The sequence below is a fragment of the Pipra filicauda genome, unplaced genomic scaffold, assembly GCF_003945595.2.
Source record: "Pipra filicauda isolate LSUMZ 115617 unplaced genomic scaffold, ASM394559v2 scaffold76_size2844353_pilon, whole genome shotgun sequence".
Classification (NCBI taxonomy): Eukaryota; Metazoa; Chordata; class Aves; order Passeriformes; family Pipridae; genus Pipra; species Pipra filicauda.
In genome coordinates, this window is record NW_024104942.1 from 1,944,642 (window position 1) to 1,969,118 (window position 24,477).

General features: G+C 38.2%; 1 protein-coding gene across 4 annotated transcripts in view; it reads left to right on the top strand.

Moving 5' to 3' along the window:
• The window catches only part of CRB1 (crumbs cell polarity complex component 1), a 106,045-nt gene that overhangs the window by 70,790 nt on the left and 10,778 nt on the right, over window positions 1–24,477 (top strand). For 3 of the 4 annotated variants that reach the window (XM_039389776.1, XM_027713260.2, XM_027713259.2), the window contains exon 11: window positions 1,693–1,819. In XM_039389776.1, the coding sequence (XP_039245710.1) occupies window positions 1,693–1,819 (127 nt within the window). Of the gene's footprint in view, window positions 1–1,692; window positions 1,820–23,598; window positions 23,836–24,477 lie in introns of those variants that run through there. The other variant, XM_039389775.1, reaches the window with a different exon arrangement.

The window sequence follows — 24,477 nt, forward strand, 5'->3', positions numbered from 1 at the left end:
TCTCTATTTTACAGTTCCCACGATTCTCGTATTGAACCAAGCGAGGCACACGCTAACTGACTATCACAGCCAGACATTTCTTCTCCAATGTCTAAAGTTGACTGTTTGTCCTCTTTTCCTTCAGGTTGCCAAACCATAAACCAGTGCTACTTCTGTAGTTGGAGGTCTTAGTATATCAAATGAGAAAATTTCACCCCTTCTTTTTTTCAGAACAAATTCAAATATATCCATTAATTAGAAAATTAAAACCAAACCCCTCTGTACATTTATGTATTAGATTGATAAAGCAGGCATTTTCCTTTAAGACAATATTTCATCCCTTAAAAAACCACTGATGCAGTGTATAGAGAAAACACCATCTTTCCATGCCAATCAATTGACTCGGGATCACACACACAAAAGCCCAATAAACTAAATAGCAGGTAGAAAGGGAAATATGAAAATATTACTCTTCATAAAAGGAGATATAGCTGATTCTTGAAAACAAATTTTTCATTTAATTTAGGCTGGGACACTCAAAATTACCTAAAGGGAGTCAGGCCTTTAAATGTTTCTGAATATCAGTTGGATTCAGGTGCCTGGTTCCCTGGAAGATTTGAGGGGTTGTTGGGGGTTTTTTAATTTGCATAAGTAAGTTCATAGCTATACAGTTTTTAGACAGTGGATAAATACTTTAGCTCTTTGAAATACATGAATATAATTTACCATTTAAAGAGGCCATTGAAAAATGTTTAGAGGTTAATAAAGTAAAAGTGTTTAATATAAAAAACTGCCCTTCTCTGATGTAACACTAAAATTCTATTGCACGGTTATGAATATGATTGAACAAAGCAATTCCTTATTACTCAGAGGGAGTTTCTCACATTCTTCTTCAAGAATAAACCTGCATTTTTATCTGGAAAAATTAGGATTAACTGTTAGCATTATTTAATGAAAGGGAACAGGGAATTAAAAGGGAGCATTGTCAGAGGACAAAATCACCAAATCATTAATAGTTTTCAGATAATTTTACACATTCCTTATTATCCTTCCATTGGTCACCTCGAGAAATTATGAGAACTCAAATCTCCTTTATCATCAGAATTAACTCAAAAACATTTGATGATATATATTAAGGCTTTTAAAAGCCTGTTCTACACCATTCTTACCATTTTTGGGGCCCATCTCAGAGAGACCGGGTAGAAGGTTGTGCTGGAATCTGCTAATACTCCAAATTGAGGGGAAAAAAATGAAAGGAAAAAAAACAAACAGGCAGGTGAATATTTCCAGGAGCACTCAGCTGGGAAAAACACACATTTGTTTGACTTATATCCAGATTACTGAGAAGGAAAATGTGCCCTCAGCTTCCTGGAACAATGAAAAGGATAAGCAAGCTGTCAGCAGGACTTGTGCCAGAGTTAGCTCTAAAATCATACACAAGCTTTCATTACACCTTGCTAAGCACCATTAACCATGAAATGCTTTACAGATATGAAATTGCCTGCTTAACTATCTGTGTTTGAAAATAATACAGGAAGTTCAGGATTTGAGTGTGGCTAATCAGGTAGTTAATAGAATCATAAACACGTGTGGAAATATGCCCCAGAGCATCTTCCTCTCCCTTCCCCCAAAAGCTTTTGCATTAAAAATATGTCTGTCTGACGCATTTGATTCGTGATTTCGGAGGCTTAGAATTTGCAGTCTTTCCTCTAGGTGTGAAAAGGACATTGATGAGTGCAGCTCTGACCCATGTCTGAACGGGGGCCTCTGCCAGAACCTACTCAACAAGTTCCACTGCCTCTGCGACGTGAACTATGCTGGGGAACGCTGTGAGATAGATGTAAGCGACCTCTCCTTTTTTGTCTCTTTATTGTTGTGGCAGAATCTCTTTCAGCTTCTCTCCTATCTTATTCTACGAATGGATGATGAACCAGCAGTCGAGTGGGGTGACCAGGAAGACTACTAAGCAGTCTTTAAAGTTTTGTCTTTTACTGCAGGAGAAGATGCCTTGACCAAATAACTTAGCAAAGCAATACAAATATCAGAGTTTTGAAACTTGTTTTATATTTCTTTGAGTGGTTTTCTATTAATCACTTAGTTTTAGAATAAATCCTAGTAAATGTTAAAAAGTGTTTCATCCCACCTTCACTGGAGCATTTCACTGCATAGGCACTACCACAGGGTGACACTGGGACACACCAGCAGGCAATTCATGTTAACAAGAACTGTCAGATTTACTGATGGTGGCATTCAAACTCTACTGCAACAATAGAGTGACAAAGATCCACTGCCTTCCATAAGGCTAATTTTACATTAAATCTTACAGATGGTCACTACCTTTATGTCACACACCACGTTCATTGCTGTTTCTTGGGCAGTTAGGTCTCATGCCTGTGAAATTGTGTAGGATATTTTTAGATAATTAGATAATGGTTTGGATTACCAATTGACAACCTGCTGAGGAGGCTCCCACATCTATTTGAATTAGTGGCAATCCTGCACTGATATCACTAATCCTGATCCTCTGCTCCAGTAGCCTGTACACCTCTAATATATTATACTGAGATAAAATACAGCCATCTCAATCTTTACCATTGTTCCCTTTTCAAGAAAGGCCCAGTAAGTACCTCGGACTTGAAAATCATAGATTTGTTGTTTGTTTAAAGATTTCTACAACTTTAAGTAAATCTGTGTTATTGATAATAGATGTCATCAGACAAAAATTATGGGATTTTTCCTTCTTAGGAAGCAAGCAAGGTAATTCAGTTGATTGGCTGTCCATGGATTCTTAAAAGAATGAAAATAAGGGGGCTGAAAATTATAAACACAGGAGGTTTAGCAAAAAATAGCAAAATATCTGTGTAGCTGCCTTTGAGAGCGCAGACACAACTGAAATACATTTTTAAAAACAAAACGGTAGTAAAAAGTAAATTTTGGTTTAGTTTTGGTTTTATAACAATTCTTTAAGGCAAAAATCCCCCATTTATGAATGGTGAAACCATCTCTTTGGGTACTTATTATCACATTTGCATAAATTCTGTACTCTTACTCATTTGAATAGTGTCCTTGAATGAGGAATTAAAAGAATAAGCATGTATAAGGTGGTGTTTTATTATTAAGAGAGTATATAAGTGAGATGTGAAGGATACAGTAGAAGCCCCTGCAAGTGGATCTGACTTCTGTTTTTTATTTTCCACTTTCATAAATGTTCCAAATTCTGTTATTTCTCTGAATACCATTCAATGTACAATTGCAGCAACATCTTTGCTATTAAAAAGCCTACTCCTATTTTCAGGGGGAGGAAAAAAACTGAACAAACTTTTCTACACATTTGTGGGAAAAAATGTGATTCATCCCTGCGCTATGTCACATATTCCTGTTTCAAGCATCTGCCTTAGTATAAAAATTAAGCACAATATATTTACTTATAATAATTGTATTCAAGGATAATTTCTTTACTGTCTTTATCATACCCGAAAAGTGATTGGGGCAATTTTCTTGTTAATTTCTTAATTAAAAAAAAACCACCTAAAATATATATAAAAATAATAATCTAGCAAAAAAATCCTTTCCTCTTTGAAAGCAGTCAATAAACACTAGATGTTTATTGCATGTTCCAGCACCAAAGATGAAATTAATGTAGCAGGGTCAGAAAAAAAATGTATATTCTATCAGATGTAGGGTTTAGTTATCTTACTTACTGTGAATCACATGTAATACTCAGAATTGTAGAACACCAGCAAAGAGAAAAAAAACAAATCAAACTGCATTTTGGATATTTTTTTTTTCCCAATGAAAATATATTTTTGCAAAATTGCTTTTTACTCCAGATAAAATAATGGGGTGAAACTTATGTTTTGGGTTGCTTTTATCTTTTTTGCATTATTTTTTTAAAATGAAATCAATATTTATGTGTGAAATGTTTTCCTTTGGGTTCAAAATATCAATGACAAAACAAAATGAAAACATTTACCTTGTTTAGAGTTTTATCCATTTTCTTTCATATGGAAAAATTTAAAACAATAACATATTATGCTGGGAACTTTATTCCAAACTGTAGCTTTCATTTAATCATAGCTAAAAACATTACTCAGTGCAGTATTATTGAAATAAAAAATGAAAAATTTAAACACAAATAACTTGAAATGAAAGCTATCATATTTCAGAATGCTAACTAAAGGCAAAGAAAGAAGAAATTTTAAAAATTCAAATGAAAAAGACTGCTGCCACTAACCAAACCAAATTTTTAAAAATTAATTAAAATTAAGAAAAATCACAATAAAGTTTTGGGGTTCTGTTTTTTTTTCTCACTGGGCTTAATTAAGCTTCCACATAAGTAAATTGAACTGTTATGTACTTTATAGAATATACACCACAGGTCACACTACATTAAGCAGAAATTTCATTCTAGTACTAATGGTGAAGAAAGGTAGAAATAATACATGTAACAACAGTGCATCTGTCCCACTAAAGCTATATAGCTATATAGCATAATGTGAAAAACAAAGAACACATTTGTATAGAGATTCCCAAACTCTTTCAATACTAGAAACTTGATATGAGTGTATATAAAATGTTAAATACAGGTTTTATATGAATTTACAGCAATATACAAGTTATTAATCTAGATTATATTAGCAGAGTTCACTCTTTTACTGAATACACTCACCTGTAAATGAATTCTTTCCTTCCTCTAATGCCTTGTCATCATGAACCATTCCCTGACGTCAGAAATGTTGCTCCTTTCCTCTTTGTACTTCTGTATCCTCAACTACATCGTGCACGTGTACATAACTTTCCTACCTTTATACACAGAATAAACCTTCTGCCTTTGTCTCGTTATGTCTGTTCCTCATTTTCTGCTGTTGACTGTTCATTTGCTTTCAGTGTGCCATGTTTTCTGAATACTTGCACTTCAGAGGAACACCACACAAAACCTGAGGCTAATTCATCCCAGTGTGTTCTCCAGGAGTGCTGGCACTGCAAGGCCAGGCAGGTGCTTCCCAAAAAAGCTCTCCAGCCACTTGAGCCACCCCAGCTGCAGTGCTGTGTTACCCCTCAGGGCAATCACTTCTGCCAGGTAGCTCTTGGTACCCTACAGAGCACAACTAAATTAACAAGCCCCCACAGCAACAATTCAGAGAGGAGCAGATTTTATCCACACGGCTTAAAGTGACTCTTATGGCTTTGCTCCTCCTTAGGCACAGCCAATACTGAGAAAACTGATGGGCATCACAAGGTCTTTGTTGCCCAATTTTTGTTAGGTCATCCCTTTTCACTGAGCTATCATGGCCCATAGGCTGGACCTGTCACACTCAGAGCTCTTCCAACACACCCAGTGGAGAACACACTTGATATTTTCAGTTTTAAAAGTTAAAAAAATAAACAAATTCCAGGTTAATTTAAATAACTCTATTTTTTCAAGAGATACAGGTGTCAGACAACTAAAGGGAAACAGGTCTAGAAGCAAACATTAAAAAATAGCTGGATGAATATTAACTCTAAGCACTAATCTTTTTGTAAACATATCCATTTGCTAAGATTTTTTGAATTCAAGGGCTTTAAAAAGCCATTATTCATATTTAAAATTAAGTTATAACAGCAAAATCTTCATACATCTCCAATGCTGCAATTGTACTGCAGATCTTTTGATGGTTGATTTTTTTTATTTAGAACATAAACTCCATGTTGAGTTCATACTTTTGTGAAAACCTCATTATTCAACAAAAAAAAAAAAAGGAAAAAATTAAAAACACACTCCTACCACTTTGGGCACTGAGAAGAGCTTGGGAAACCATCATCTTAATATACTCAGAATTAGATGAGGTACACAAGAGGTATGGTTTGTGATGCTCAGTACTGGTATTATCTTTAATGGATCCCTTTATGATACTACAATTCAAACTGTTTTTCAGATGCCAGTGACTGTCATTCAGAAAGCTGGGTAATGATAAGTAACAGTGTTTGGGCTTGAGTCAGAATTAAGATTTCCAAAAAGAAAGGAAAGACAGCAGTGATGGAAGGGAGAGCAAAGGGATTTGCATCAGCTGTGGGATGAATGAAAGCATATTCTTTACTGTGTTTGGCAAACACACGAGAGGTATTCCACTGAGGAAGTATATACAGGGAATGGTAGATTTGTTTTATTGACCATTTCTACTTCTGGCCCTTACAAAAACAGGCTCTGACTGACCCTCCTCTGCAGGCACAATCTGAACTCTGCCAGCAGTATCTTATCACAGCTTTAACTAGAAAGAGCCCATGCGTTTGTGCATTTGAAAATATCCTTGATGATGTATGCTTTTTTAGATTCTCTTACTCCCAGATTACTGAAGAAACTAGATCCAATCATTTACTCAGTGCATGTGAACCTAAAAATGGGAAAAAATCTGCTTTGAACTAGCAGTGATGAAATAAAGTTTCATTCTTTCGTTGCAAATATTTTTCCTGGCCCGACAGCCAAAAGTTCAGCCAAGAAGGCACTTTACTTGTATCTATTAACCTTCAGCACTTGAACTTACATATTTTAATTTTGAGTTAGTGATTCTCCTAAAAAGAAAGGAACTTTCATTTGCAATAAATTATTCAAAATTTCTACTTCAAGAACCCCAAAGCCTGATCCTAAGAACTATAACCTTAAAAGGCAAAGAAAAAAACCCTTCAACAAATCTTTTTTTCTGTGTTACTGAGACTACTATTACTTTAAATAGATTTCCAGAGAGTGAAAACAAAAACCAGGGTTTGGTTTTTCATTTTACTTTGTGTTTGAAGCATGCCCCAAGGCCCCATTAGACTCAGGAGCACACCCTGCAGCGCTGTGTTCTGCTGGTGCTGGCAAAAAAGCACAGACTTGGTGAGCACCTCCCTCCGTACTTTGAAATTGTTTCTTGAACACGGTCATCAGCAGCACCTTTGGGACAGCACTTCCTCACAAAGCACACCCTCTCCTGTTGTACATGTGAATCTATGTGATACTTGAAAAGGGGTGGTGGATTTCATGTCCCAGAATTGAAGTTCTCTTTAGTTCACAGAGCTGCACCACTGTTGCTTTCACGTACACTTCCAGCTGGTACCAATCCATCCTCCAGGGCACAAGGACAAGCATCATGCACTGGAGGTTACGATTCACATTTAATGTCATTAAAAATACACTGATAAGCATGTAAGGTATGTTCAATATTGAATCTAAATTCAATAAAACTCTCTCAGGCTTCCATAGCACAGACACACGGAATTTTGATTGAATCTGCTCTACAATGATTAGCTAATGTATTCATTAACTGGAAGGGTTAGTAATATGAGCGTAGCAAATGATACTTAATTACAATAATTAATGCCTGGTGATTCATGAATAATGCATTCAATAGCTATTTACATATTCATACTTATGAGGCTATTAATGGATAATTATCATTTAACTAAAAGATGTGGACATCAGGAATGTAACAACTACACTGTTTTCCCCCAATCTCACCATGGCTTTACCTGTATGTCTTGCTCTTGTATATATCTTGTATACATATGTATACATATATATCTTGTACCTCATACACAGAAATATAAACAGTACATTATTTTCAAGACCTATAGAGCAATCTTATGGCAAATACAGTCATGCAAGTTAGTTTCCACACTGCACCAGTTCTGAGCCAGTATTCCCATCAATTTCTGTCTTGAAATTGCAAAAATTTGAAAGCACTCTGTTCTTTTTGTCATCAGTATAGATTTGTTCTTGTCCTGAATTTATGCTCTTTCCTACTGCAGATGGTTAAGACACTTTCATACTTCAGAGTTTGTTAATTTGTGAAATTAGGGTAGCAATATTAAAAAAACAACTTCATATTAAACAATTCTGCCCCAGATTTATGCTCACATACATATTTCAGCCTCCATGTAAGCAAAGAAGTTGCTAGACTTTCCAGTCTTAGAGAAGACTTTATGAGCTATATATGGACAAAAAATACAACAGAAGATTTAAAAAGAATTCATATTAAAATATATCTTAAGGCAATACAATATTTTTTATTCTTAGCCTAATCTTGAATGCTCAATGTTGACAACACTAAGACAGTAATATTCAGCTGCCAGCCTCAGGAGTGTGAGAAAATGTAGAAGTAAAGCTGTACTGCCACCCTGATTTTCAGACAAGCCACTCACCTACTGCACCTCCACAGCACCTGCTGAGGAGCTGTGGGTGCCCCAGCTCACTGACAAGCTTATTGCATCTGTCACAACCCACAGAAGGTGAGCAGAGGGTCTCACCATGCGTGGAGGTCAGCTCCAGCTTCTCCTCGTATAGGGCGGCCGAACAACCCAGGACTCCAGGAAGCAAGATCAGGTCAAGCTGTTGGGGAGCATCAGACTGATGTCTTAGTAAGTGAGCACATTTGTATCTTCTGTCTTTTGCCTTCTCCAGAGCTCTTGCAGCCTATTGAAAAAGACCAGTATGTACAGTGTAATATTTTCAGCATTAATCCATTTTTCTGAAATTCCCTGTCCCGCGTAGCTATTTCCACTGTGGTTGAGGTGCTTGCCTTGTGATAATACAACCTCATGAAATCAGGGGTATTTGAAACCACTCATGAGTGTGCTCTAACATCATACTGAAGCCAGCAGTGCTTGAGCAAAAGCGGAGAGAGGACTGAACCCCAGTTCAAAACCGAAGCCCTCAGCTTCCAGCACCCGTGGTCAGCACAGCCAGCCCATGACACATTCCTGCTGGCATTCCTCCCCAGGCAAGCCTTAGGATAGCAGAACTATCAATGGGCTGAAGCTCTCTCTGATAGCTCTGCTATCAACTTTCCTGACACTCTGAAGACCTAGACAGGGAGCAGACTGGGGAAAGGAAAAAAACAGTCTGGGCCCTGTAACTTCCATCCTGTGAGGTTGCTGCTGGAAGCATAAAGGGTATTTCCTGGTACTTCTGAATTACCCTCTGTAGCACCTTACTTTGAGAAAACCCTCATCATGGCAACTGTTTGGAGAAAAGGACTGTACAGCACAGATAAATTTAATACAGTGTGATGATAGGCTATTTAAATAATATTATTCAATCATCTGTAGTAAATTTTTGTTATTTTTATTAGCCTAGCAGGATCAGCGTAACTGAGCTGGGAAAAAGCTGGAGTTTATTTGGTTCCACGTCATTCATGTGGTTGTAGATCACCCATCATGGTAGAATTGTTACCACTGACAGTAGGAGCCAGGGAAAGCTCAGCTTTATTCCTGTGCCAGGTCAAATGTGGGGTAAGAAGAAACATCTTTAGATTTGTAAAATGAGCAGCTCTGCTCTGGAACTCATTGGAAATGCCACAATGCCATTTTTACAGTTGTTTCTCAGGGCAGAACAACGCCTCAATACCCTCTGCTATTTTCTATTAGTCTGTATTCAAAACATAGGATTTAACTAAAACTTCTAAAAGGATATTGCAAGGAACAAATTTAATGTGTGTCACAACATAAGGTACAAAAGCATTAGGGTGCAAAGACAATAAGGTTATCTGATGTGTCTTAGCTGGGAAAGACAAGAAAGCTCTTCACAAGGCCAGGATTACTGCATGCATCAGTGAGAAGCAGTTGAATATTTAATGTGCATGGTAAATATAAGCAGAAAAGGGAGCCCAGATGACATATGACAGCATAACACTCTGCAGTAGAGGAATCAGCTCAAGTACAGGACTCACATAACACGTTTACTATTCAGACTAACACATTTTGTCTGTACACCATCCTTTCTGTTGTAATGGCATTGTCTTCCCTTTTCTCACCTTCTGATGTTTTCCCTGTAGACTCACATTCACATCACATGGGCATTTACTTCAGTCATTGCTCACTTTATAACACATTCATGCACTGCATGCATTTTTCAGATACTAAATTTTATGTCCTTTTTTTTTCCTCATATGACTCATGGGACAATGTCCTCTTCTCTGTCATCTTTTTTTCCCTCTCTTCAAATAATGCAGCACTGAGGGAAGATACTCTGAAAATTGCTTTAGAACAATTAAGTTATAAATATAAAAAATATACTCAACTTTTCTCTTTTTTCCTTTTTTTTTTTTTTAAAGCAGGAATAAATATTTTTGTCTCTGTAGATTATCTCTGTAGATAAACAGTAACTCTGATCTCTTTTTAAGGACTATCTAAACATGAATGAACGTTTTGGTAGTTCTGGTGTTTCTGACTATTGCTGTGATCCAATGCTGAAATCTTATGTTTCCATTTACTTTGCTTCTTAAAATACAGTTGATAAGAAAATTGTTTTGCTGCAAGCATTGAAAAAATCCTTTGTTTGTATTTTGGTGTCTGTTTGCCACTGAAAATGGAAACAAAACTATGTTCAACTTCAATATGAAGTTGTTTTTTTATTATTGCTACCCTAATTTTTAAAACTTGTTTTTTAAAAAAAGCATGGATTTAAAAAAAATGGATATATAAAAAATATGGATACTGACTGAAACAAGACTATAAATCTGTTTTAATTCCATAAATTCCAAATAGCTAAATTGACCAAAACTTTCTAAAGAAAAGCAAATTCAACCTCCATTTCAAGCTGAAAAATATAGTCTGGGCTTTCACTTGAATACTCACGAAAAGGAAACTGGGCAGAAGTTAAGGAGCATGAAATGGAAAAGGTAACTTATAGTGAGTGTGTGGTAGCAGCAGTATCTTGGGATTCCATGTTTGCCCTCTTCTCTAAAATCAACAGAACTGAAACATGGGTGTGAAGTTTTACAGGGAATTTATCATTGGATTAGGATCAATGTGGCTTCAAAGGAAGCTCATTATCCACCATTACATTAGAAAGAACAAAAATTACCCTCACCTTAGTAGGATGCCAGACAAAAGGTAATTATGGAGATTTCCCACGTATGACAGATTAAGCACTTCAGAAAATCTACCCATTATTCAGGTGTCTGGATGGGAACCACAGTCCTTGATTTGAACCCCTACAAATATTTCTTATAGGATAGTGCTGATGCCTTGGAAACTAATCATGTGCTTAAGATTACTATCAAATGTCCATAAATTATGATGCTTCCAGATAAAACAAGCTGGCATGTTAATCTGCCTAAGTATCTCTTGATAAACTCTACTTGTAAAGTATATTCTTCTGCAGACTGTTTTTCAGTTCTTGATATGAGACTCCATTCCTAATAACGTCTGAAAAAATTGAACACTTTGCTAGGTTTATAGAATAATTTTTCCCCTAAAAAGAAATAAAATAATTCCTGTTCCAGAGGATCTGAAAAACATGTTGATTTCAAAAGATCAAGAACGTTTATGTGTTTTGATACAGAGAGCCATTTAAAGGAGAGGCAGAGCTTGTTATACAAATATCTGAGCTTTTTACCAATCTAACCATGCAGCAAATACAACAGTCCTCAAATTTATTAAACACTATTTGGTAGAACAGACTATTCACTTTTCAAGAAGAATAAGAGCACTGAAGTAAAAAATGTGATAATGCTGTAATTTAAAGACAAGAAAATCAGCAGCTTTAAAAATCTTTGCAATTTTTTAGAGTGAACAGATTCTGCACCACTGCAGGCAGCTTTGGTTGTTTGTGGTCCCTGTGAAATGCTAGGGTAGGGATTCTGGTGATTCTCAAGCACATTAATAGTTTGAGGTCTAGCGTATCCATTACAGAAATAAATGGGAATATTTCTCTTTCTGTCTGGTGCAGCACTGGTAACACTCACGCTCTGTGCTCTTCTTATCCCCCAAGGGACAGGACCCTCTGTTCCCTCTTCTCCAAGCAGTAATCATTTCCAGGTGAAATTAAAGGTGCAGTTGCTTCCCTCCTCATCCTGTAACACAACTTTTTCTCCCCTGTTGACTTTTTGCCAGTTATCCAGGAAAGGGATGCATGGTTTGAACACAGCCTAGCTGACACCTGGGATCAGCTAATCCTGGAACACAAAAAAACCTAAATCAAAAAACGAACCAAAAACAACCTCCCAAAACCAGAAAAAAACCCAAACCTGCCCCTACCTAAAATCAATGAGGAACCAGAGACCAGGCCCTGGGAGGGCCTGGCAACATCACATCTTTTGCGTGGTTTCTTTCAGTTTGTATTCACAAAGCCTAACATTCAGTCCTCTTACCTTGGCTAACCCTAATCTCTCAGTGAAATGCCAGCACAGGCATACAACTCCTCCACAGAGTTTACACAGTGATGTAACTGTTACCTTTTTTTATCCTAAAGCTTACCATTTGGTGAACTGATCAGCATGTTGCACAGAAGAGCCGGATAAGACACCGTGCTGTGTCTCACGGAAAATTCCATTTGGTCCTTTCTTATTTTATTGTTTCCTTTAATCAAACACAAAACTCATTCATGCTAAAAGAAAATGTTTGGTTTCTATACGTATGAAAATGTAACACATCCTTTCTAGTAGACCTAAACCCACCAGTAAAAAGTGGTGTGTTCTGTCACTTTCTACAGGTTTGGAAGTTATCATCCCCATCCAAAATTTTCCCCATCCTTCCAGTAAGCAATATTGTCAGGGAACCTCACTGGTGCTGAGGATCTTGGGGAAGCCAGAGATGAGTCCCAAAAAACCCTCAGTGCAGCCAGTGTTACCTATCATTACTGGAAACTATCAAAAAAGGTACTTCTGAAGGAGATCCTGGAAGCATAAAGTGATACTCAGGGAAATGAAATTACACAAATAGGAAAATTTTAAGTAAAATGGATTTGTAACAATCAAACAGATGGGGGCAGTACTGAACACCTGGGCTATATCTTAACACAGTAAGAATAACTTCATTATTTTAAATGAATGCTTATGGCACATCTGTAAGGCACAGAAGTGTTATTACCTTGTTCTTCACTAGGAACTGGACAGAGAGACCACAATCTACTCAATGATATTTTAGTCATAACATTTTAAAATACTAAAGCATTATTGGTATAACCTGCTGGTAAACAACAGTCTCCAAAACAGTGATGTTCTCTAGATGAAGTAGGCAGGGAAGCTATATTTCCATTCAGTACTCCCTTGGAGAAGCACTCAGGCTGGTCAGAGTGCAACTGGCCTGGACTCAGAACTCTGAAACAACTTATTTCACCTCAAGAAAATTTTGAGTTGAAAATTCCTAGCTCATGGTCACTGCTTTTCTATCCTCTCCCAAAACTACTGAAGATGGAGGAAGCAGGGGTATTCTTCCAGGAGAAAACACTAATGTTTGACACTTCTGCCAGAATTATATATAACTTACTTTATTTCATGGTTACCTTACTGATAGTGAAATACATATGAGATTGGGAATATTTTAAGGAAGCAAGTAAGTATCAATCAGAAGAATAACTCGTAGCCAATAAAGAAGCATCTTGGAAATCCCTGATTAAATTATTAGTTGAATTAAATGGCTTGTTTGTGGTATAAAAAGTAAAGATAGCCAACAAGCAAATTGTCAGGTCTGTGAGACTTCACGGTGGAATTTTGACAGAGGATGAACTATCTCCAAACAGTGCAACATAAGCACAGCCAGGTACTTTAACAAACTGTGGGTCATTGTTGGCTTGAGGCAGTTACAGGTAAGGAGACTGATGGAGCCAGATCCTTTCAATATCTGAGAATATGTAGAATCAAAGCAAGACCCTTCAGCAGTCTTTAATCTGTAATAGTCCCACAGAGCATGGAGCTGAGCCCTCGGGCACACAGGATTAAGGAGTGCACTCAAGGGCATTTGCCCAAGAGGACTGACTGACCAGCCAGCCTGGGAAAAAGCATCTGTTTTGGTGCTCAGGCAATAAATAACAACAGGTCAGTTCATGTGGAAATGTGAGTTTAGACTAAGTTTAGACTGTAAGCCTGTAGCAGGTACATATGAGTGATTTTTTGTTATCAGTGCAAGTGCAATATTCCTGTGGTTTAAACAACAGAGAATGCCATACTTCACTCCAAAAAAGAAATGTCATTCAGTAAAATGTCTGATTGCAACAGCTCCATGAAAGACTACCTGTCAGGCTCAAGTTTTCTTGCTCAGGGCTTTATGCCTCAAGTGTACAAACACCAGCTAGGCAGAGACTGGAGGGCACACCCTAAGCCAGACCTTGCTAGTTCTCATTGCAAAGGGAGTGCTAGAGCCTGGGCAGGGCTGCACTGCCCTGGTGTGACAGACCATGGGTATTGTGCAGGCAGTGTTTAGGCAGGATGAACAGATTAAATTCAATTACCATTTCCACCATGGGTTGTGTGACTAATCATTAGCTAATTGTGCCTTATTTGATGCTTCAGTTTCCCTCTCTGACAGAAGGCCTGCTTTAAAGGGGTTCTCCAAACTGAAAACTGCTATTTAAGAAGTAAGGCATCAAGGATGGAGCTGAGAAGGAAGAACAGCTTAGGCTGCCTGTTCAATAGTGCAGAACTCCAGTGTCTGACATAGGTGGACTCAAAGGGGGGTTGGATCAGAAACACCTTACACCTGCAGGATGGATTTTGACCTGACTCCATGCACTGTAGAAAATGCTACTTTCAGCCTGTGTTGAGGAGATCAGAATCAATCTTCTAGTTAGAAACAGGGTGATTTGGCTTCATGGTCAATATGCCTTGTCTTGGAGGACCAGAGGTAAATTCAGTGAGCTGAGTCAGCAGATTTTTTTTCCTATCCCCAGTATGATCTTCAAGAAAATCTTCTGAAAGTGTAGGCATTCTTCTTAAAAGAAAGACATTGACAAGGCTGCCATTTTTTCCCAGCATATCAGAGTAAAACTCTCTAATCTGAAGTACAATGTATTTTCTGTTAGTTATCTTTAGGTGGCAGTAAGGTAAAAGCATGGAGTAGAAAGTTGAGAGAAATCTCTACCGCATTTTAGAGACCTTTTCCTCACGTACTATGCTAGCTATACCATAGAAAGGGACTTTCTAAAACACTTGCATGTTCAGCAGATATCCAAAAATTAATTATTACAGTTGGCTTCATCCAGTTCACAGTCAGATGCAAACCTGTTGAATGCCAATGCTATTAACACAATGACTAGGTACTATATTAGGTATGCAGTACTTGATCCAGGAGTCCCTGAGGACAGTGGTAAGGTTCACAGGTAGAGAGACACAAACTCATATGATTCTATCAATAAGATGGAAGCACACTAACCAAAAAAAAAAAAAAAAAAAAAAGCCATAAGAAAAAATAATCCACCAACAAATGAGAAGTCTAAATCAAGTTTAAACAAGGTTTCAATGAATAATTACTAACATGGAAGTTTATAATTTTTTTCATTTACACTTTTGCTGTATGCATCTCCAGCAAAGTCTGTCCTGAAGCTAAACCATAGTGATGTTGTCTCTATTCAACTTTTTGGTAGAAAAAAAAGCCAGTAGGATGAAACCACACTAAAAGTTTTTATCGAGGAATATAATTAGCTAAGTAACGTGACAGTGTCACATAGCGTGCTAAGGCAAGTATTATGTAGCCAATAAAGGTCTATCTTATACCATTAATATTTACAGTTGGAAGCACGAGATGGCTGCAATCGAAGTGCTGCACCCAGCAAAGGCTAGATGCTGACTTGATACCTTGTTGTCTGACAGTGTGAAACAGTCAAATAGCTACTTACTTCATCACCACTTGACAGCATAATATTAATGCTAGGTAGCAACACATGGCTGTTTTGCAGGAGCTTAGCACAAAATACAGAGAAGAATTTCATGAACAGTTTTGAGATTGTAGGCTTCTCCTATTAGCAGAGAAGTAGGGATGGAAAGTGTCTGGCAGTTACAAAATCAGACAGAAATCAAAATGATCTCTGCTATATCATACACTGCTGACCCACCTACTACACATCACTGGACAAACAGAGCAGTTTCTTATTCCCACAGAAAGTGGAAGGAGACAGGGCTGAGTTTCAGCACAGGTTGCACCTATGCAAGAGAACCAGGACTTGGAGGCAAGAGGACCCGATCCTGCTACACATTGTCACAGTCAGGAACCACAGCCCACAGAAGGTGGCTGCACTTGTATGTGGTGCTGGTCTTTGATGGGTACTTGGTGCTGTTCTCAAAGATCTGATTACAGAAATAAAATTAAAAAAATCCACCTCTAACATCACTAATTAAGAAAGAGATCTTTTATCCCAACTGCTGTGTGCTGAAAAGTGGAGTTTTGAGCAGCTCCAGGTTGTGCACAACTTAGGTTGTGCAACTCAGTTAACTGAGATTACTAATTCAGAACACAGGAGAATCATGGTGAAAGAAATGCACATGGATACATCAGTGAGGAGAAACAATAGTCCACACAGATGGACTTTGGGCTTCCACATTGCAAATTCCTCAGCAACATTTCTATAGTTTTCCCCCCTTATACAGAAAAAAACCAGAATGTAGAGTGAGAGATAAAATATACATGCAAAATTCAGGAAAGCAGAAGTTTGCAGTAGGAATGGTTTAGTTGCCCCCTTGACTTAGATACCCTTGTTGATACCCTACATTATCATTTCCTGCCCCTCTTATCCAAATGCTGTCATTCACATCAGCTCCATCTTGAGTATCAAGACATCATCCTCCCCATGCTGGTCTGATCAGCACCTATGGAGTCAATGAAGAAAGCAGTTTTGAAATCCATTCTTCTATCTCATTATTTTAACTATTTCACCCTGACTACTAAACTGCTCTTCACCTCTTTTCCTCAGGAACTGTCCTGCCCTCATCTTCAGGCCTGTAGCATCTTTTTATAGTCTTCTTCTGCTTTAGGATTTAATCTACTGACCCCCTTACACCCACTTCACTCTTCCATGAAGCAGGATCGGACTTCCTCAAAAGGCCACTACTGTGTGTTCTCCCAAATCCCTGTTCAGGAGTCATTTCTGCAGTGGTGACTACAGGGATGCAGTAAACTCAACCCAGCTACACACAGGGCAATGACAGAAAGTTACTGTTTTCAGCAATAGTCTTGAGTTTAAATATCATCCATTCCTTCCTGCAGACACTTGCCTGAGAAGGATTTAATCCACCACCAAGATTTATTCATATAGAATCTGCTGCCTCAAAGCTGTAAAGCAGTTTTTCCCTGATGCACTGCACTGTCAGCCATGTACAAAAATAATTCTATATGATGCCCCAAAGCATTTCCCAAACTGGAAAGGGATGTTGCACCCCAGAGACTGACACCTTTTACTAAAACACTTGTCTAGTCAGTGTTATAGCAACTATGGGACAAACTCCTCCTCAGCATGGTTTGCCTGGATCTGCACCAGCTATAGATTCCCCCTCTTATCCTTTCAGATTGCAGCAGATGGTGAAATTCCTACACCAGAGGCTGTCGATAGAATTTTAAAAGGCATCTCATAACAACACATTGGAGCTGCACATTTAATCTGTGCTGCGCCACCGAGATGATCTTAAAAAGAGCTGGAGAACCCTTACAAAAATAGCACTGGTAGTTGCTGCAGAACCTATCAAGGAGTCTTCTCAAAGCCCACAGGTTAATGAGAGCTGGTCTCCCAAACTGCCACCCAAGTCGCTTCTCTCTGTGTAACCAACAGTGCTGTCTAAGAGAAAAGGCATTTAATATTTTTTCCGTGAGATACTAATCCAGCAAAATATTTGATGGAGATTTTAAGGGCCTACTTATGTACTTCTGCCTCTTTTGGGTCCATGGCTCGTGTACAGTACAGTGGCCAAAACCAGAAATATTATTCCATCTGCCCAAGATGGAATCAAGACATATTAAACACCATCAAGACCATCAAGACATATTAAACACCACTGTTTTCATACCTGGACCACTTTCATTAAACAGTTAATACAAGTCAGACATCAATACCACAAGTAGTTAAAAAAATTACAGTTACTGCATGTAACCTGTTCTTTAAAGGTTAATTTCTAAAAGTGAGCTTCCAAGTTGGAAAAGCTACTTGGTCAAAAGGCTAATATTGTCAATAGGCCACGTAAGCTGAACATTACTGCATGTACTAGCACTGAGGAAGGGGCCAATTGTTTTGATTTAAAGTGATCTAGTAATGGTCTTGGAATCTAATGTGGGGAGGAGGAGGTCTGGGTATGCCAATCTGACTGGAAGATCAAGACTAATGTGAACAAACCCCATGTTTAACCAAAGTCCGCTTTACAATTTAGTTGCAACACTTCAGAGAGCTCCGTCTCCAATCTCCAATTTCTTGCTCCACTATAATTAGAACAAACTTCCTCATTAACTTCTGTAGTGTCACAACAGTGCAGCTTCATGTGCCAGGAGGGAGGCTGTCAGAATTTCTTAATGAGGTACGTTCCTTGCAAGCCCAGCTAAATCCTACACTTCAATCATCTCCATCTTCATTTTCTCACAGAATACCAGAGATGTAATTCTTCCTTGATAGCAAAGATTGCATTTTTCTGATGTATAACTGGTCAAGCCAGATGATCAATTTATCATTATAGCAGCTAACATGAATTCTCTCTCCACTTTTGCTTTGATTTCAAGAACTGTCAGAAAACTAAAAGTTGACATTTTCCAGGAAGAAATCAATTAAAACTGTCATGTGTCAACTAAGATAAACTATTCAAACTATATTTTATAAAAAATATATATACTACATAGAGATCATTGTGAATGTAATTTCTTCAGAGACATTTTAAGAAAATATTCAGACAATAATCCAACAGATAATGGAAAAATAAAAAAAATAAATTACTTACAATCTTTCTTCTTCAAGGTGAACTGCCTATATGTATTATACTGTGGATATTCTGCATACATCAGAAGTTTTTTCTTCAGCAATATCCACAGGGGTACATACAGGACTTGGGGTCTCATTCAGGCCCTCCATCAATGGGATTGTATTTTCCTGCAGATATCAGGAAAACAACTCAGACATTGATGGTAGAAACAGCAATGGTAATAATGGAATTTCAAGATGATCTACAACTCTTTATGTCATATAGAGAGATTTTTCAGAGGACTGCAGAGGTAGGTGAGGGACAACAAGGATAGCCTCCTCTTAGTGAACACGGTGTCAGGGAGAACTTCCTAAGATGTGGAGGAAAAAAGCAGTCATGCTTGCCTTGGGGTGTTACTTTGCATACAGAAGGCACCACAGCCAATGTGGCAACTATAGGCCATCCTGAACTGGACCTGAAGTCTTCCTAGGTCTGTTTTTAACTCTTGTTTTCTGCTTATCAATTTCTGAGAATTCACTTTTCTAACCAGATAATCTTGAAACTTGTTAAGCACCAGGTTTGCAATACAGCATATATTGCACCTTTCAGAAATTCCTTTCTTCACGCATGGGGACAAGAAGAATGTCTCTATGCAACGCAACTGCCACTTTTGAAGCCTACAAGATGAACTGGAGAGTTGTGAGGTGTGTAGAAGGAAAAGCAGTGGTGGTCTCACTGGTGACAAACAGTAGGAAATCAGCTAAGGTGCACTAAGTGCTGCTTCCTTTGTTGCCACATGTACCAAAGTAGAAAGCAGTAAACTATTCAAGTACCTGAGAAATAACTGTGTATAGACACACTCAAAGCTCAGTGCCCACATGGGCAACAGCACGAAGTAGGAAACCAGGGTAAACCACTAAAGGATAAAGCAGTTAAAGGAAATAGGTGACGTGTATAAAATCTTTAAAACAGTTTGCCATTTCCAGTGGCCTGTGCAGCGTTTAGATCAGCTGGACATGAATCTGTTCTCCTTAAATTAGTCCAAAATGGATTATAAGTTCAACTCAACAGCCCAACATACAGGTCAACACAGCTCTTGGGACCTAGTGGCCGGTGTTTAGGACAAGCAGAGCAGCTATCTCTTATAAATGATGTGAGGGAGAGGAACAGGTGATGACTTGTGAAGATGAAAAAAGAAAATCACAGAAAAAGCGAGTTCATGTGCCACTCAATCTTTATTAGAACAAAGTCAATCTATAGATTTATGGCCACTTTACTGCTGTTGAAAATAAACTTGTCTCAGAGGTTGGGGTTATCAGTGCATCTCATAATAGCAGATTTGTATATGACTGACTAGATTTCTTCTTGAACTACCCAGATTCGTATATGAATTCAGCCTTTAACAGAAAAAATTCTGATAAGAATGGCAGTAAATCCTCTGTGAAATAAACTCAGCACATCAATGGGCTTTTTAATCAAGTAAATGGCTTTTCTTTGGCTGCTCACTATTACCCCTATACGCCCCCAAACCTTTCAAAGAAATTCTGACATGGATTAGGACCACTCAAGCCAATCAGCCCTCATTACAATAGCAAATGGTTTTGATTTGGGGGCAGTAAACCTGGATGGCATGGATCAGATGTTCTTATCGGGAATGAAGTGATAACCTTGTGAGTGGTGTCAGGACTCAGGATCCTGAGACTTTCCCAGTGAAAGCTCCGGTGCTCAAGAGCAGCTGCAGAATTCCCAGAAAGCCCTGCACGTGGTAGAGAAGGGAATTCTCCAGGGTTTGACAATCCGTGTATTTTAAATCTTGTGTTGATGTCTCTGTCTGGCGAGGAATCCAGAATGAGGCACAGTCCTATGCGAGTGCTGAAATGAAAGCTGGCTAATTCTTAATGCCCAGCAACAGAGGAATGCTGCTGCTTTCAGAGCACGTCGTGCCTTTCACATCCCAAAGACACATCTGAACCACACTTTCCCATGCAAAGCTCGTGCCCACGCAGCAGCGTCCCAAGGAACAACACCCTGCTTCTCTCACACCTGCAGGAATTTCTCCACCAGCACCACAGCTCGCTCTTCTCTCTCCCTGATCTGGCTCAGCCTTGGTGTCTCTGGCCTTGCTTCTCATCCCTGTAATGACACAAGGCAGGATTAGATGAGCTAAGTCACGCTGAGGTAAAACTCACCGGGGAAGAGGCCCTGTGCATTTTGCTGGCTTCCTCTCTGTGCAATTCCACTTGCCTTTGACACTTGGCACACATGGAAACGTTCATATATAGCAAATCCCTAATGTTCCCTCTTATAAAATGACCATTTCAGGGACAGCTTGTTTAAAGATAAGCATACATATACTGGATTGATAAATGCCTCTGAGCTTTGACTTGTGAACTGGGCCTTCCTTATCCAAAGCAAATCAAGGAACCAAAGTGGAACAATAAATCTATTTCAATAACCAAATGAAAAGCAAAACCCAGTCCTACAATGGAGTTTCACTCTATCCAAGGATTTATTTTCTCTAATCTAAATATTTTAAATAATTTTAATTTAATAATTAGAATAACCCTAATAATCAACTTTGAAATGAAACTGCCAGTGAAAAGCCAAAGGACTTGACTCCAAAAAAAGACAGATTTTTTCCTGCATTTCTTCCTGTCTTTGCAGATGAAACTGTTCACTACATGAAAACTAAATTCAGTAATATTTTTTCTTTCCTTTTTTTTTTTTTTTTAATTTTGCCAAAATACATTTGTCTTGCTCTAGCTGACATTCAAAGACATATAAATAGAGCATGCTACATAAAATAACTTAGTGAGAAGCAGATAGATCTTTTAGTGTCAGCAGACTTCATTTTGCTGGTAGTACCATGGGACATGACATCATCTTGCCATCAGCATCCATTACCACTAAGGATACAGCTTTTACTGACAGCTCCTCTATATTAGGGGCAGGGGAACTTTCACAACTGCTCTGTCACCAATTACCTTTTAAACAGGCTCATAAGATAATTCAGGTTGGAAGAGCCCTCAGGAGTTCTCACAGTCCAGCCTCCTGCTCAAAGTGTAATGACAATCTCTAAGGTATTGCCCAGTCAGTTAATTAACCCTCCTTCATTTACCCTACATATATTTAATTATTCATAAGCAGTGCTGAAGTTACATTTAGAAATAGCTGTGATCACCATGTGGTATTTATTAGCAAGAATTCTTTCTGAAAGGCTATCAGCAGTCTTGTGGGGTTTTGTTTCTGTTTTGTTTTGGGGTTTTTTTGTTTGTTTGTTTTGGGGTTTGGTTTTTTTTCTTTTGTTTGTTTGTTTTTTGTGCTGACACAAAATAGTTTGTCTTGCTCTGTTCTTTCCTTTCCTGGGCTTTCCCCTTCTGCTTTTGTATCTCTAGGCCACAGAACATCTCTGGTGTGGGTCTCAGCCACAGCTTTGTGATAAAGACACCAAAAAATTGTATCTTGCCATGTACCAACCAGTCAGTTCAATAACCAGATCTTAACTAGTTCATATCAGGAAGGGAATAGCAGCCTATGTGATCCATCGAGGGGGAAAGCAACAGGCAAGGACTTACCAGAAAAGCCTGAAAGAGTGATATGGGACCTTTAATTTCAAACTATATTTTTAAAGCCCTTCCCTACCATTATTCAAAGTAAATGGTAGGGTCAGTGACAGAAACCCCTTTTTCCACTGTCTCAGCAGCACTATGTTCCTAAAAATACTGCTCAATCCTTTTCTTTTTGGGATCACCTGTTACAATCTAGTCTATCATCATCAACAAATACACAATGAACAGACTCTGAGATGACGGGGGACAGAGCTTTTCAGATTTTTTTTTTCCAGATCAGCCAGCTGATTTTCAAAATTAATTTAACTGTCCAGCCATTAATTACTAAAGAAGCAGTTGATTTTGATGGGACCAGACTGCAGAGCCTTCTGGCAACTCTTGTTAGCAGTTCAGTGCAACTGCTAAGGGGGCCACCTATATTGTAAACTTCAGCAGTGAGCTGTGGGCTGATAAACCAGGGGACAGCACTTGCGTGGTGGAGGGGTTTTGATCAATAGAATCTACCTAAAAAGATGAAGAAAGGACCCTTTTTTTCATATTTAAAAATTACAAGCAACATAAACGCAGAAATAAAGTTAGTTTATGTCCTTGCTCATGGTAAAAACCCCGGCTGTCTAGATATCAATCAGTGGAGTAACTTCTTTTACATAGTGGCTCAGGATGGGTAAGGTTTCTGTTATGAATAACTATTGCAAAATGAAAAAAAGCCTTGTTATGATGATTTTAAATTGAGAATGAGGTTTAGATATGTGACTGCATTTTAACCAGTTACAGGCCTTTTTTCCTCTCCAATTCTTTGCATAAAACTTTTCTTTTAGAAATCAAATTATTTTGAAGGATATCATAAATGAAAACGTCTCCATAGATACAGACATGCTTACAACAGGAATGTAAAGAGCATAGACTGGAAAACAGGAGAATAAGTTCAGACATTTCACATACCAGAGACAAGGCAATACCATCCAGTTGCCTATGGTACTGAATTTCTTTCACAATTTCTTTGTTCTGTTCAACCCTAGGATAGAGTTAACTTCGACTACCTCAGTCCTCAGTTTCCCAGACCAGACAATGAAAATCTAAGACAGCTTCTGAGAACAAAAAATTGCATTAAAAATTTGCAGCATCTCTGAGAGAAGAGGAACAAGGGTCATAGCTTAACAGAGTACAGAGCAAAACTATGATCTCAAATATATCTGTAACACCATCCAAAGACAAAATTACTATCCCAATCCAATACTACTTAATGGACCAACATGTCTTATGCCACCTTGTTTTACAGTTGGATTCATGTGGTCTGTCACCTGCACTTAGATTATTTCTATTGGGAAAAATTTTTTTTAAATAATAGGGACCATATATTTAGCTATCAAGGACAGAGGAAAACATCCTAGTCGATCATATATCCCCTAGAGAGAATCCCTGAGCCAAACTTGCTTTTACTATTACAGTGGGACCTTTTACATCAGTGTGGAGTTGGAGAGAGTTAAAAAGATGAAGAATTGTTTTAATGTTTTCCCTCTGGCATTGTTGATCTCCTGCAAAGGCAGGAGTCCAAGTGATGTACACACACCAGCAGCAGCCACTTTCCAGTGCACCCATCGCTGAATGCAGGATCATCGTCGTTCTCTGGACTGTAACTGTCCTTCCTTAGAAATGACGAGTAAGCAGGTCACTAAAATACCCTGGAGCATCTAACTGGGAAACGGGCTTTGACCTGCTGTTTCCCATTTCTAAATATTTTGGGATTTGAAAGTTCAGCCTGAAGCACACATTCATCTCGGGCAGTTCAGCTGTCACTCATAATACAAATCAAAAGACGACAGATGGCAGAATCTGCCCAGAAGTTCAATTCCTGCTGGGGTCATTCTGTCCATAGTGACCACTTTTCCACACTAACCACATCACTTTTTTGGTTCACCTCACCATAAGCATTTTTTACACATGCAAGCATATACATAGATGTGTATAAAACGTTCATGTACCAACTATAAAGTTTCTCTGGTCTAAAGCTTTTCAACTGATAGATTTGTTTATGTGCACTGTGCCTTCTGACATTATTACCTTTCCCACTGCCACGTAAAAACTCAAAAAAAAAATTTAAAAAATCAGAGCATCCTTACATTCATCCTGTATTGTGCTGCTTGTGTTTCTGTAGATGAAGCTATGAAGTCTCTATGTGGAACAAGAGCTGGATGAATATTTTAAAACATATTTGTGTAAATGTACTGATTAATTTCTCATGCAATAGATTTTAGCTGTGCTCCCATGCAGCCTTTTTACATATATCATGCAAACAAGCTGATAGAAAAGTTTACTGGCAGGAATGC